Source organism: Colletotrichum orchidophilum (assembly GCF_001831195.1).
Source record: "Colletotrichum orchidophilum strain IMI 309357 chromosome Unknown Scaffold_10.1, whole genome shotgun sequence".
Lineage (NCBI taxonomy): Eukaryota > Fungi > Ascomycota > Sordariomycetes > Glomerellales > Glomerellaceae > Colletotrichum > Colletotrichum orchidophilum.
Genome location: NW_019172966.1, coordinates 46,517 through 61,080, shown reverse-complemented (window position 1 = coordinate 61,080; position 14,564 = coordinate 46,517). Strand labels below are relative to the sequence as shown.

Genomic DNA, 14,564 nt, shown 5'->3' with positions numbered 1-14,564 from the left:
CTTACTCCCCATCCATTACCTGATGACCGCAACAACAATAAGAAAAACGCTCACATTGTGAGTAGTTATTTTTCCACAGAAAGAGATCCCATTCACTTTTGTCTTTCTCTCTGAACAACAACGTCAACAAATACCACACGCCATCGTGCCAGTAGGTTAGCCCTTTTCCTTACCACTCAACCCCCCTCCACCTAGAAAAATAAAAACAACTCACCTACGTCTAGAACGAGCTCATACTAGAAGATCTTCGGGCTTTTCTGCTAGGTTTCTTTTTGTTGTTTGTCCAGCATTTTGCAGCCCGCAGCTCACGATACTGGCACTCCGACTCGACTCAGCAATACTCATTAGCTCACGATACCTTTCCCTGAGCCAACAAATAGCGGCATACTTCTGAGGCTCACACCGTCCCTTTCATCCATACTCAAAAGCCCCATCTCATTCACCATCATGTCCACCTCGGCCCTTCACTCCACCTACCTCCCCTACCTCCCCTCCCCTACCGTAACCTTCAAGCCCATCCTAGCATCATTCCCACAGCCCACAGCTACGCCAACAACCCTCATCACTACAGTTGTCAGACTCGTCCCCCGAGCCGTCACCACCATATACGTCACCCAGAGCCCCTCGGCCTCTGCAAGCCCAGACAATCCCAAGCTCCGCGACCCCGTCTACGGCGACCTGACCTGGTCCTACATCGTCCTCCTCTGCGTCCCCTTCATCTTCCTCGGCATCGCCCTCTTTACAAACTACCTGGAACGCCGCCGCCGCATCAGGGACAAGGACGTCGACATTGAGATGCAGACCTTCCAACGATATTGGTTCCCCTGGCGCGATCTCGGTAAGAACGAGGTCCCGAATGAGGTAAGTGAAAGCCCGTCTTCTGATGTTACTTCTCTCCCCTTTGATGCCCGAGGTGGCGATGGTCGTGGTGGTATTTCTGCTGCTACTGCTGCTGCTGTTGCTGCTGCTGCGACTGGTAGCGGCAGCACATTCCCTGGCATCTTCCTACTTGGAGAGCACCCTCGTCGCAGAAATCGTCGATGGGAAGCGTGGCACCCCAGTGACAAGACCCAGATACCTCCAATCACCCTCTACGACGATCCTCCCTCCTGGGGCCGACGGCACTTGTGGTCCGAAGTCATGGTCTACCCTTCCCACCTGAACCCCCTCGCTCGTCGCAAAACCCCCAAGCTCGACGACAGCTCCTCTCCTGTCAGCCCGAGCGCTACTGCCCCGAGAACCACTCCTCCGAAGACCGGTCTACCTGTAATCGAAGAGGGGAAACTCGCAGAGGGCGACATCACCAGCGCGCCAAGGCAGCTTCGATTCGCAGAGAGCACCACCCGCAACATCGATCCTCATCAACCCGGACCAGGACCAGAACCAGATACTAACCCACCACCCGCCCAGATCTACGGCCGCACCGGCACCCGTCGCCACTGGGGCCACGAAGACGATCACCCCCGTGAGAACACGAACCCGGCAGACGCGGCAGACGCAGCAGTCACAGCAGACGACGACGACGACGACGACAATAACACAGACGCCGACTCCACCACCGCACAGATAGGCCTCCGCTCCCCAACCGACCTCCCCATCGTCCGCGTCCACAGCGCCTTCGCCACGCCCCGGAGCAACTTCACCACCGCCAGCAGCAGCAACAACAGCACCTGGGCAGCGGGCCACATCCCCTCTTACTACGACACCTCCCCAGCATCCATCCAGCCACCGTCCAGCGCGTCTCCTTCTCCTGCTGCTGCTGCTGCTGGTGCTGGTGCTGCTGCTCTTGCTATCACCGCGGCTCCCCGTCGACCGCCAGCACAGGCGGCAGCAAAATCATCCAACGCCAACTCTGACGGTGTCTCCCCGCTATCCAGCGCAAGATCCTCCGCCATTCGCCGTCGAACCCCCGACACCGTCTCCAGCATATCCACCTCGGACTCCCCACCCCGCGTCGGCAGCTCGGCCTGGCGCGCGGCCTTCCGCTCCACATCCCCATCCGACTCTGAAGACGAGGGCGGCGGCGGCGTCGGCATCGGCAAGTCCCACTACGAGACGCCCGGCGCCCGAAAGGGAAAGCAGAACGCCAAGCCCTAGAACAGCGAGGCCTCTGCTTCTTCTGCTGCTGCTGTGACACTTCCCGCCGGAACAAACGAGACCGCAGCCAAGGACAAGGGCAAGGGCAGGTCCAAATCCAGAGCCGACGACGTAGTCGTAGTCGGAGCCAAGCCCGACATCAACGCCAAGAGAAAAGACACATGCATCTGCAAAGGCAATGGCAAAGCCACATATAGCGCCAGTGGCGGTGCGGTCGTCGCTGAATCATCCTCCTCCTCCTCCTCCTCCTCCTCCTCCTCCTCCTCCTCTTCGTCATGTTCAGCCTGCCCTCGGCACCCGAGCCACAACGGCGCCGTCGTCGGGACATCCCAGTCCACCAAGCAGCAGCCCACCGCGGCAACGGACGTCCGTGGTCCGGCGAACAAGGCCCATCGCAGATCAGTCACTGCGTGGCCCCGTGTCTACTCTGGCTGCGACCCGGTGGGATGAGGCACAACCCCCAAATCCAACTTCACCCACCCGGTCCATGTGTCCTCTGTCAAGTGAACTGAATGAGGCGAAACGGTACGGTCACAACTGAGACTCTTTTCTTCTTCGGAAGACGTGGGGGGGATAGGGAAGCGTGGGGGGGGGGGAAGGAAAGGAAAGGATGGGCGGCCGAGGTGTTCGCAAAGGAACAAAAAAACAACAACACCACCACAATGGCTACAATGCGGTAACGACGAACACATTCCTGCCGCTCCAATCCAATCCTATCTACCCAGCCACCAAAACTCACTCCCATATCATCTCAAGTCCCAACCACTTTCGTTCATATACAGCGCCGAACTCGCCTGGCAGGGGACCGAAGACCATGCCAAAGACGGTACCCCATCGTCCTTTTTGGTTTGTCGCGGGATGACACTGGGTGGTCAAACTAACTCGAACCTTTTTTCCTTTCTTCCATCTCCAGCCACACACCAGCCAGACAAGGTAATATCCCCGTCTCCTCTATCTCTCTTTCTCTCTCGCGCGCACATACACAAATCTTCTAACTTTTGGACCTCCGATATAGTTCGCCCTTCTCTTATTTCCTCTCTCCCAGTCGATATCTTGGATTGATGGATTGAGATGGTAAAAACCCGGAACTTTTGTCGCGAGAGTGTGTGTGTGCATACGGTTTTGTATGGTTGTGTGTGTCTAGTACTAGGATAAACGAGGATATTTCTCGAACTTTGTTGGAGCAGGTCGGGATCTGCCACACTTGTATCCTGTATTCGGTGGCTCTCCCCAAACGTGAACGTGATTGCCGAGGTGGTCGGTCTGTATACTTGTCAGCTCGTCTTTGGTAGAAAGAAGGGTCTACCCCAACAAACGTGCGTCGTTTCATGGCAATCACTTTGGCCAAAACACGCGAAAGGAGGGATGACCCATGTCGCATCGTTGGCAAGAGGCTCAAAACGAATAGAGGGCAAATATGTGTAACCAGGAAAAATCCCCCGTCAGCCAGAGCGCTTCTCGACTGCGGGGTCCGTTATGAACTCTTTGATTGCTCTCGCCTGCTACCCTGACGCATACAGAGGCTGTCTAATAGAAGACGGACAAAAATATCCCCACCCAATAATCCTTTTATCCCACAAACCGCAGCTATAGAGAAAACTCATGCGTCTCTACTAGACGCTGTAAGCGTGCCCCCAATACCCCTTTTACAAAAAGTGCTGGTGCTGTTCTCCCCATTTGAAGAATCGAAAAGTAGGAAAAGCCCTGTTCTCTCCGTAAACGTGGACATCTGAGTGGATTTGCTTCGTGTCGCATAGCCTCGATGCCCATAGGCCTCTCACGGCCCAAGGGTGACGTGACACCCTCTGTAGCATAATGAAACAAAGTGCCGCTGCTCGCTCGCTGGTGGATTGCCCATGCATTGAACTCCAAAAAACGCCTGGTCGAAATTATGGTGGCCCCTTCCCTTTGTTGATGAAAAAGCTCGATAGAAGAGAGATAGTAGAGGATTGGCAGTCCGGGGTGGGTTCCGGACGACGATAATAGTGGGCCGTTGTATATAATACAAGCTGAAGAGAAAGCGGCTCGAAGGTATGCCGTCGGGGGTGGGAGTAGAGCGTTTACGCGGCTATGTTCGGTATAATTGTTGGCCATTTAGCCAGATGGGTGCTTTGTAATCCATTGCCAAAGGGTCAATGTTGCCACAAGACTTGTCGCTCTCACTTGTGTCCCTCCGGGGTGCCCCAGATGGGTGCGCCCAAAGGCTTGCTGACACCAAAGCCTACACCGACGCCGACGCCGATGACGAGGAGGCCAATGGCAACCTTCATAATGATACGATTCTTCTTGCTCATGCGGGCCATACAGGCGCAGGAACCCCTGTCACGCTTCGCGGCCTTGGCCTTGGCCTTCCAATCCTGCTTGCCCGGCCATATCGTTGGGCAGTCTTTTGTGGTTGTGATGCTCTTCATAGCGTACGGGTCGGAGGAGGATGTCGTGGTGATCATTGCTTCGATGTCTGTGTCGAAGGGATTCTCGTTGCGGTATGACCGCGGGGTAGAGAGGTTGCTGTCGCAGGGCATCTCTAGGTTCTTCTCGGGGGTCGAAGTGACAGGAGTCAGGGTGCCCGGGGCGGTGGTGTCGGACAACTTTGAGTATGCCGCCTTCTCGGGTAGGGCGATGCTGGCGACCGATGTGTGGACGGCCACTTTTTCTTGAGGAACGGCCATTGTTGCGGTATGAAGGTTGGCGAGACTAGCTAGCTAACGATGGGTGTGATGGAAGTGTCGTGTCGAGGAATCTGGTGGTCCAATTGCTGTAGATGTCTGTCCAAAGAGGAGCAGATACAATTGCCGATACTTCTGCAAAAGGTGAGTTAGTCACGGCATTGACGAGGTCCACGAGTGAATCAGCCGCATTGGCTAAGAAGGGAATTGGGTGAAGTAGGGAAGGAACTGAGACCAATGGGAACCAGAGACGAAGAATTGGGGTGACGTACAGCAGAGGGCAGGTTTGACCAAGAGGTGACCTACTGGAAAAGGAATGGAGAAAAACAGGCGAAGCCGATGGTCTTGGTAGTCGAGCAGCAATGGCCTGATATCAACCCACTCGAATGGTTCCAGCCAGTAGGTGAGGTAATGGAGCAGGTGTGCAAACGGGGCGAATCCCAAGCCAAATGTCTTTCCACTGACAGGCGCTTTCGAAGTCGAACGGTGCGGAAAGAACTGGTGATGTCAACCAGGGGTGGTTGGCAGATCGAAGAGGGAGCGAGACTCGGTGTGGGGAAAGGGAGAGATAGGATTGGTGTTGTGAATGAGATTGGGACTAAGGCCGAAAGAGACGAGGTAAGGGAGGAGGGAAGTGAGGCGTAAATGAAGGGTCCGAGAAGGAGGAGGAGCCGGTGGCAGAATAAGTAGAGAAAGTCCAATCCGACGGGTGGTTTTGGTTTTGGTTTTGGGTTTGGGTTTGGAGTACGACAGACGGTAGACGGCAGAGGTCTCGAGAGAGAAGAGACGAGACGAGACGAGGATGGCGAATCGAGGGACGTTGAAACCAGAAACCGTAGACCCGTTTAACAGCGCACTTGGGACGACCTTTGACTTGGCAGATGTAGCAAAGCTGAATCTTCAAAGAGACGACACGGAGGAAGAGAAGAAGGGCCTGGGAAGAGAGCGAGCGTGCACGGGGAGGAAGGTGTCACGATGGTTTTATTGGGGATGGCATGGCATTGTGTAAGGTACTCAAGTCGAGGTGTGTGGATTCCGGACAGGACCTGGCAAGCCTGGTTCAGCCAGAGACAAACGGGAGACGCAGCGAGTAGGGGATAGAGAGAGGCCGACTGGGGAGTGCGAGGCGAAGAGTGGTGTGCGTATACGAGTACAGAGAGCAAGCGCAGGGTAGGGGACACACACAGGAAGTGAGAGAAAGAGAGTGAGAAAGGGCAAATTGATGAGTGACAGACATGGGACGGTCGAGCGAGACGAGATTGTGGATGTGCATTGCGCAGGGAACGGCAGTACGTACCGGTACGTATTCGGCGCTATGAAGCGGATACGTAACTTTTGAGGACCCTCTTAAGGTAGGACCCGGGGAGGCAAATGGGGACACTGGAGCAAGCCGGGAGGTGCCATTGGGGTGTCAATGGGAGTGGAAAGAGTCGATTAGGGCCAACCTGGAAGATTGCGCCGTACAGGGGCACCGTGGAGATCCAGGCCCGGGGTGGGCTATTTTCTCTTGCAGCAGCGTACTTTCCCTCGCCTTTTTCTCTCTTTCTCTCTCTAGGTTTCCTTCTTTCGCTCTGCGCATATCTGTATCACTTTCTGCTGCGCGGGCTAAAATGGCCGGGGCCAGCTAGATCCACCAGCCAAACGAGGGCTGTCGCTGTCGCTGTCAGTCTAGCTCTGACGCCAGAACCAGCACCAGCGCCAACACCTGCACCAACACCTGCACCAACAAGCACAAACAAACACCAGCATCGGGGACCATACGTAGACTAACGAATACTCTGAAAAATGCATTGGAACTGGACTCAGGGATCATCTCTCTCTCTCTTTCTCTCTTGTTTCTTGTGCAGGGCCCAATGCTGGAGCTTGGGACACTTGGGGTTTAAGGGACAGACTCGCACACCACACTGACACTGGACGGCGGCGGCGAAATCATCGAGAAGACACACGCGCATTGATGCCGTCGAATGTCGAAGCGATGCGAGGCGAGGCGAGGCGATGCGATGCGATGGAAAGTATCCGTTCGTGTACGTACGGTTACTCCTACCCTCTTTTTTGCCTTTCTCTGGTTCTAATCTTCATTCTAGGTTTTCGAGGCTCGACATGGATGCCATTGGGAATATCATGTACCTCAGATGTTTCTTACTTAATACACCGACTGCAAAGCCCGTAAATCGGACAAGGTACGTACCATGACGGCTCCAGTCCAGGAAAGGAAGGAATTTCAAGCCAGCTGGACCAGGGTCACACACAGAGTCGCAGCCCCCGTGCCTGGCCCTTTGCATTGTACTTTGGCAGACAGAAGACTGGCGGCTGGCTTTATTGTTGCAACCTCTATTGCGTTACCTCGGGCCAGTCCAGACCACGCATCATGTCTGCAACCAGAGCCAGTCTTGTCCTCTTTTTGTCGAAAGCCAGCACAGCTGGTAGGGCTACTACAACAGCTAGGCAGCTAGGCTGCCCGTCTGCAAGACGGCTCACGAGACCAGGCGCACAGTAGAGACATACAGACATGCGCCGTAGACGGGATGAAAGAAGGGAGCCAGCGGTTGACAGGTCTGACCAGCGCGACCATTGCACATGTGGGACGTCCGTGTGTACGTAGTATATGTGCCTGCCGCTCTGCGGCATCGTGGGCGTGGGTGCGGGCGAGGGCATGAGCGTGGATGGCAGCCGACCATTCACCCACCGGTGAAGCAGAAACCAACTTGGACGACCTGGGCCAGATGTCCCCCCCGCCATACGCCGTAGCTAGGACCGAAACAGGTTACTCTCAACCGTGTGCTTGCGGGGGAACTACGTCCAACTTCCAAGGTCCTTCTTCTTCCACATCTCCATCTCGCGGCCTGTACTCTCTGTCCTGTCGTGTCTGTGCCTGTCAGCATTAGCCTGGGAGGGGGCAACAAGATCTGCTGTTGGTGGTGGAAGCAAACAAACGGTTAATCAATGCCTTCGTCCTCGGCAGATCTTGGGTTAGTTGGCAATAACTGGACCACCGCCGGAGCAAATCGTCAAAAGTTTAAACCCAATGGCACCTGTCCATCGCAGCGGCAGCCAGCCGGGAAAGGAACAAGTCTCAGACGATCAGAGGACGGCGATGCCAAGGACCCGCTAGACGAACATGGCGGTCTGTGAAATCGGCCATTTGACCTGTGAATGGAGCATGGCGGGCGTGATGAGGTACGTAGGTTGTTCGCGACGATCGCCTTTGCCAACAAGCTGTTTGCTGCTGCTGTTGCTCGATGGACACATGCGAAAGAGCTTGCAGACTCAGAGCAAAAGCAGGAGCCAGGAGACGACTTGCACCTGCCTCGCACTTAGGAAGAAGGTTGCAGTAGCGGGATGGCGGTGGGTCGGTTCGCGCTATGGAAAGCGCCCCTGTCCTGGCTTCAGGTAAAGTACGGATAGGTTCCCTTGAGTGGAAAAAATGGGGTCTGGTTCCATCTGCGCTGCTGTTTTTGGGACTGGCTTCTTTCTTCTCAAAAAGCCACTAGCGGGTATCTCCATGGCATTTTGCCGCGCCTGATTGGTCCACCTCGGCACCATGCTCCTGGACCTGCCCTGGTCATCCTGGTGTCGAGGGACGCTTGGAGCGGGATGCAGGTCCCACTTGTGTCGTTCATACTACGTACTACGTACCTACCTTACTTGGTGCATGCGTGCATAAAGTACGTACTCGATACCCCCTCACTCAACACTCAATTCATCCTCCCAAGCCTCAGTACTCTCAGGTCCGCCAACCTGGAAGTTTCTTCCCCACTGCTGCTGCCATCCATGCATCTCGCAGCTCTTCGCCTGTCCTTCAATCTCCCGCCATGCTTCTCACCACCAAGCATCCCAAAGTCCCTCGCTATATGATTCCTGGTGCTGTCTACCTACTGCCGCTTTTCACATGAAGCGTCGTCATTATCTGCGCGTGTTTGCGCTGTGTTTCCCCTCACCCTACGGATACAGGCTCACATCCTTAGGCCTCCCAGGTTCCCCTTCCCCAGCTGACTAGCGGCCGGTCAGCAATTGCTGCTCACCTTCAGGTTGTGCAAAGAGGCATGGCTGACAATAGACGCTGACACAGACGCTCGACATCTCTCGACCCTCCAGAAGGACTCGTGGATTCGTCCCACTGCAACTCTACAGTATCGGCCGTCTCTCTTTTAGGGTCTACACAGTGACCCCCAGCCACTGCCGACGGCGTCGTGTCCCGCAAACCTACCTAAGACCGGCTCCCGTCAAGAGGCTTTCAACAAACGCCATGGCGCCACGGCGGACTGCGTACGCAAGTCTTAGCTGGCTGTGTACGCCCTCGCCCCCATATCAACGACAACAGTCACCTTGTCGCACCACGAGAAGAAACCTCCAGCCACCTCCAAGCCACCGGCTGTGACGAAGATGCAAACCTCACCGTCCTCGTCCTCGCCTTGTTCCTCCCAGCAACAGCCCGCAGTTGTTAATACGAATAGAGACTGGCCCAGTCACTAACAACCGCGTATTCATGGTCCACTGTCTCTGCCCTTACACGCCCAACCCGAGGAAGCAAGGGAAACATCCTCAAGGCTCAAGGTCTCCTCTTTCACTGCCTGCTCCCGCTTCTGGTCTGCCCTGCTAGTCAACCGGGCTCACCTATCACGTACACGCACGCCCCTATCAAGCAGCACCACTGCACCAGCCAGGGCTCTCCTTTGGGCGAGAAAAGAGGACCATCCTGGCTGCCTCTCTCCTCTTTCTTGGATACATCACAACCGGCAACTTCGACACACCTGCGGGCGACAGGCTACAGCAAGTCAAGTGAAGATGCACATTCCCTCCCGGCGCATTGGGAGTTCCATCCTGATTCATCTTGCTGCCGCCGGGCCTCTTTTGCCCATTCGTTGAGACGCACGCTCGGTTCCCAATTGGGTCTTTTGGGCGATCCGGCCGAGTGGCCGAGTGGCCGTCCCCCGTCTCTTCATCGGTCCCCTTCCATGGCGGCATTTTTATCCCTCGACCTGCCGGCCCTCAACCCAAACACCCGGCCTTCGATCTTCGACGGCTCTGTTATGCCACCGGCCCTCGTCTTTATGCAAGCGTATGCAACATCCCAGCGTGGCCCATGCTGTGCATAGTGTAGCACCAGCAACTAGACACCTAGTGCCTCTGCCACGCAAGATTCAAGGCCTTTGGAGTTTGCTATCGCTCTCTCCGCGCAGCACAGGTATCGGCCCATATTGAAATTTTGAGCGACACGGCGGCCAATGCGTTCCCCAGTTTCCATTTTGCATTTTGCGCTGCCGCTGGCTCGCTGCATCTTGAGAGTTCGTCGGGGACGCTCCCCTGTCGCTTGTTAAAGGATTCATATCCCCATATTCTACCCACGAATACGGGCCACAGCGTTATGGTATCCTTTCCCCCTTTCGTTGAGGGCGTTGCCGTTTCCCGGTGATGTTCGTCGCTTCCTTCCAGTGATCAACTTATTAGGCTCCATCGCATTGAAGACGTTCATCATGTTTGGCGGAAAGACCCTGGCCATCGGGTCTCTTCATGAGGCAGACAGGCCTGGCAGGACCCATTCTTGACTTTGCCCCCCCCAGTCTATCCTGGCTGCTTGTCTCGCTTGCTGAGAAGCTACGGATGGTCTCCTCCTCCCTGCGTCAGTACGGATCCCGCCCGTTGTTGTTCTGCGCCAGAACGGACACCACCCATGTCTTATTTTTGCGCAATGATGAGCGAGACAGCACGGATTTGGGCTTGGCCATTGGAAGGTGACTGCAGTGCTGCTGTTAACGTCGCATCTATTGTCTTTTGCTGAAATGATCTATCTGACATGGATCAAGAACTCTACTCCTTACCGCGTTTCGTTCTCGCTCTCGCAACATCCACAGGCCATTCGTTCCTACACAATCTGCACACCCGCGTATTCATCATTGCTAAGGCGCTGGGCGGTGCTGGAACAGCCTCTGCACGTCTCACTCATTGCTGGTGAATGGTGCCTACCCTGTGGATCAGCCATCATCTTCAGTCTTCGTTGTCGGTATCGTCACGGCGGATCGAGCCGCGTCTTGGCTTGACGAGCTATACGAAGTCCTCGCATCATGACCTCATCCACTGCAGTATCTCACCTCCCTACACAGACTCCTCCTCTTGCTTCTCTTTGCAAGGCAGCAAGATGTTGCCAAGAAGCAGCTAGGGGCCTTTTCATGCCAAGGCACAATCAGGTCGTAAAGCTTGTCTGAAGCCTGCCAACGGCGGTTGGCACCATCTCCGACTGATTTGATCCATTGATGAGGACCATACGTATGCGGATACTACGTCCACTGTGCGCGTGGTGTAGTGCAGGCTGTCTTTCGGTCCATCACTTTGCGACTATCGATGCAACAGTGACCCTGAGAAGCAACTATCGTCTTCTCTGCTTGTCAAATGGGGGCGGCGCCATCTGCCCGCCTGGCCCCCGTCCAGCGGCAGTCAGGTCCTCGTCTGGGCATCGATGAGCAGGAGGTTTGCAGCATACCTCGACGACACTTGACACCCTCCCCGGAGACACATCTCGTTGTCGCCGACAATCCAGACCACAGGCTCGCCGCTAATGCAAGGCACATCCAACCAGAATCCACTGAGCTCACATCAAATCTTTTGAACTTTCCAGAACGACTCCAACACAGAGAACCCAGCCGAGAACATGGTCCGGCCTGCTGTCAGCTGTGGCCTCGGGGTATTCTTGCAGCTCTGCGAATTTGCCTTCTTGTCGCCTCACCCGCCTACCCGCCCTTTTCTTCTTTGGTGCGCCAAGTCGTGCCGGACAGACGACCAAGAGATAGACTTGCGTCTCTTGGGTTCTTTTCCGCTTCTTGGCTTTCGTGGCCAACACACCACAACCCTATTTTGCCCGAATTACTACACACCCTCCTTTGCTCGCTTGTCCGAGATGGCTTGCATGCACAGCAGGCGAGACGCAAAGGAAGGAGAGTGAGCAAACACTGACTGACGAACACGCTACATCTCTATCGTGAATCCATCTGCTGTGCCTCAAGGAGGCGGTCAAATGTCCCGCACTCGCCACCAGATCGCTTTTTGCCGATGGCTGGATACTGCGACCAGGACTACGTTCCACCTGTGACAGTCGCCGCGCGAGCAGCTCCTCCATCCTGTTCATTGCATCGTTCACCGTTGTCTTCACCAGGCCCAACCAAGCAGAGGGGCAAAAGCGCGCAGGCTTCGACACAAACGAGGGCCTTGTGCCGCTTAGCGTACGTAGGCGACTCGTGCTCACAATGCCGGGGTGTCATCATGTCATCCCAATCGCAGTGACCGCCCTGGTTATCCCATTTGATCCAAGGAAAATAACTAAGTAGAAGCGCATGCACTTTTGCACAAAATTCCAGAGAGCAGCAATTTGCGCGGACCGATGTACGGTCTGACATCATGAGGGGGGAATGCTTGGTTTCCTAGGCAAGTGAGACCAAGAATGAATCGATGCAAGTTCCTCGTGCTGGGCCTACTGGACCAGCGTGACAAGCCCTCGGGTTGCAGCTTGGATGAGCTTGGATGGGAGGCGGGCAGTACACTAGGGAAGAGCCAAACGGGGAAATCCAGATACCACTGCCCACGGAGTCTAGCCCCGGCCTTGCTACCATTGGACGCCGATGTCGTCTCTGGTTCTAGCCACCGGGGCGGGTGAGCTAACGGCGCAGCAATCAGCTTGTAGGCGCGGCCGATGGACGAATGGGAGTTTACCCCTCACTGCAAATGGCACTTGCAATGGGTTCAGTTGAGAGATTCAGTAAGGGTCGTGAGGATGAACCTAGACCTAAGACGGTCAGGGTTGTGAAGTTCGGTTCGAGTCTTTTACAAAAATTACAAGCCTCAGGAGTATTGTTTAGCTCGGGTCGGAAATTCCGCGAGCTACATGACCACGTGATGACTTTGCGATGAGAAGGGGCAAACTGAGATGTTTGTGTCACTCTGCTACTGGTCTCCTGACCGTTCTTGTCTCGCTCAAGTCTTCTGTTTGGGTGTTGGGAGGGGTTTTCTCACAGCGACGAACGATAAGAGAGGAATTTCAACCTTTTGCTTGCAGCTCGACTGGTTGGCCCAGGCTATCCTTGCTGCAGCTGCAGCAGCAGCAGCAGCAGCAGCCAGAGTCAGAATGGGAATGGCACCTTAGTCCGTAGAACTAGACGGGGTGGACGACGAGGCATGGCCCCACCCCCACGTGCCGTATTATGTCGTCCCCCGTTTGAAGATCTGACATGGTGAAGGGCATCTGTATCTTGCAGAGAGAAAAAGGACTAGACCAACTTGGACATCCAACTGTGTTGAACGGGCTGGAGGGGTAGACGCTGGACCGGCTGATACTGCCTGCCCACTCACTTGCGCACACAAAGCGTGTGTTCTAGATGTTCGCGTTCGAGTTCGCGCCACAGGTATGCGATGCAGCGTCGCATGCTGGAACAGAGTTTGTGTGGGAAATATCATAGTGGTCCCCCCCCGTTCCTCTCTCCCTCACAGGCTCAACCCCCCAGTGGGCCATGGATCACGAAGGACGAACTTCAGATGGCGTTTTTTTCGTCTTTGCCTTTGGAGGGTTACTACCTATCCTATCTGAGTGTGCACTACCCCCTAGTCAGTAGATAACTTGATACGGCGCTGGGCAGAAACTTGAGCGGGGGGAGATAGGTGAACCCTGCGGCCTGCATATCGCGATACCGCGGGTAGCCTCCGACTCTGATAAAATAGGTATCTCGCTCTCCACATGTGATTCGTATCGTTGTGGTTTTATCTGAGGACCCTCTCCATCACTGTCGTTTTCGTATTCTTCATTAGGCTGTTTGCGTTTGATCGTGGGTTTGTTGCGCAATGCGACACGAGAAGATTGGACATGGGGGGTTAAAGCAACATTTGAAGATCCTGGCGAGTCAGAACAGTCTGGAGTCTGGATACGATTTTTTTTTTGCGGATTGACAATGCCTGCACCGCACGTGGGAGACTATCGAGTTGTTGCAAGATCTTTCGGGATGACAATGGCCACCCAACAAGAAGCGATTTCCAATCTTTACGACAAGGGCGGCGATCACTGGCTGCAGCCTACCTACCTGAGCTTTGGTGCGGAAGAGTATCGTTAGAGGTCATAGACGAAGGTTGACGGCTCCGGGGGGCGGGGGGGTTGGTCTGTACAGCCAACTTCGAAGACGATGGAATTTCTCACCGGGGAAAGTTTACTCGGCCGGAGAGATTAGAATGAGGCTTGGTATCTGCCGAGGGCCGGGTGGGTAACACGGGTACTTACTTTTGGTTTGGAGGGCACCGCTTCCGGGCCGGAGGAGAGGCAGGTGAGGCAGCGTTTTGGTGCCGTTTGCTTCTTCGGGACGGATCTTATACTGTGGTTCCTTCTTGTGAGCCAATTGCGATTATTCACTTCTCTTTTGGCCTTGTCCAAGGTCGGTCGTGTTAATTGGTGTTCTACAACAAAGAGGGAAACGTGTTGACGGGGAAGGTGATAGTCTCCGTCTTGAAGTCACACAGGTTAGGTTGAGTGGTATACGTATTGCTCTGGATGAAGATGAAGCAGATCTTCTCTCGCTCTCTCTCTCTCTCTCTCTCTCTCTCTGGTTGAGGGATCTCTCCAGTATCATCGCAGGCCTTTGATATCATTTCGGGTGATGCCGCGCAGTCTCTTCCGCCCAGCGACGTTGTAGCTTCGTCTCCGGACTTCTAGATAATTGTCGGCGTCGTCTTGTCAGCGACGTGTGAGGTAAGGTCGAGATTTGGTGCCGGGGGATGGTAAATAGCCGTGATAGATCCAAGACCTTGAGAGAAACGACGTCCCGCTGACTT

The 14,564-nt window shown here is 55.0% G+C and overlaps 3 protein-coding genes across 3 annotated transcripts; 2 read left to right on the top strand and 1 right to left on the bottom strand.

Annotated features, from left to right (window-relative positions):
- Positions 1-447: 447 nt before the first annotated feature.
- CORC01_01839 (uncharacterized protein) lies at positions 448-2,547 on the top strand (the record flags this gene model as incomplete). Its single annotated transcript, XM_022613492.1, has 2 exons — positions 448-2,028; positions 2,098-2,547. The coding sequence occupies 2 exons, from the start codon at positions 448-450 to the stop codon at positions 2,545-2,547; spliced, it is 2,031 nt and encodes a 676-aa protein (XP_022479876.1).
- A 1,709-nt stretch (positions 2,548-4,256) lies between these two features.
- On the bottom strand, positions 4,257-4,766 carry CORC01_01838 (uncharacterized protein; the record flags this gene model as incomplete). The annotated part of the gene is made up of 1 exon (XM_022613491.1): positions 4,257-4,766. One exon carries the CDS (start codon positions 4,764-4,766, stop codon positions 4,257-4,259), a length of 510 nt encoding a protein of 169 aa, XP_022479875.1.
- Positions 4,767-11,150: 6,384 nt separating this feature from the next.
- CORC01_01837 (uncharacterized protein) lies at positions 11,151-11,700 on the top strand (the record flags this gene model as incomplete). The annotated part of the gene is made up of 2 exons (XM_022613490.1): positions 11,151-11,522; positions 11,563-11,700. 2 exons carry the CDS (start codon positions 11,151-11,153, stop codon positions 11,698-11,700), a joined length of 510 nt encoding a protein of 169 aa, XP_022479874.1.
- Positions 11,701-14,564: the final 2,864 nt, after the last annotated feature.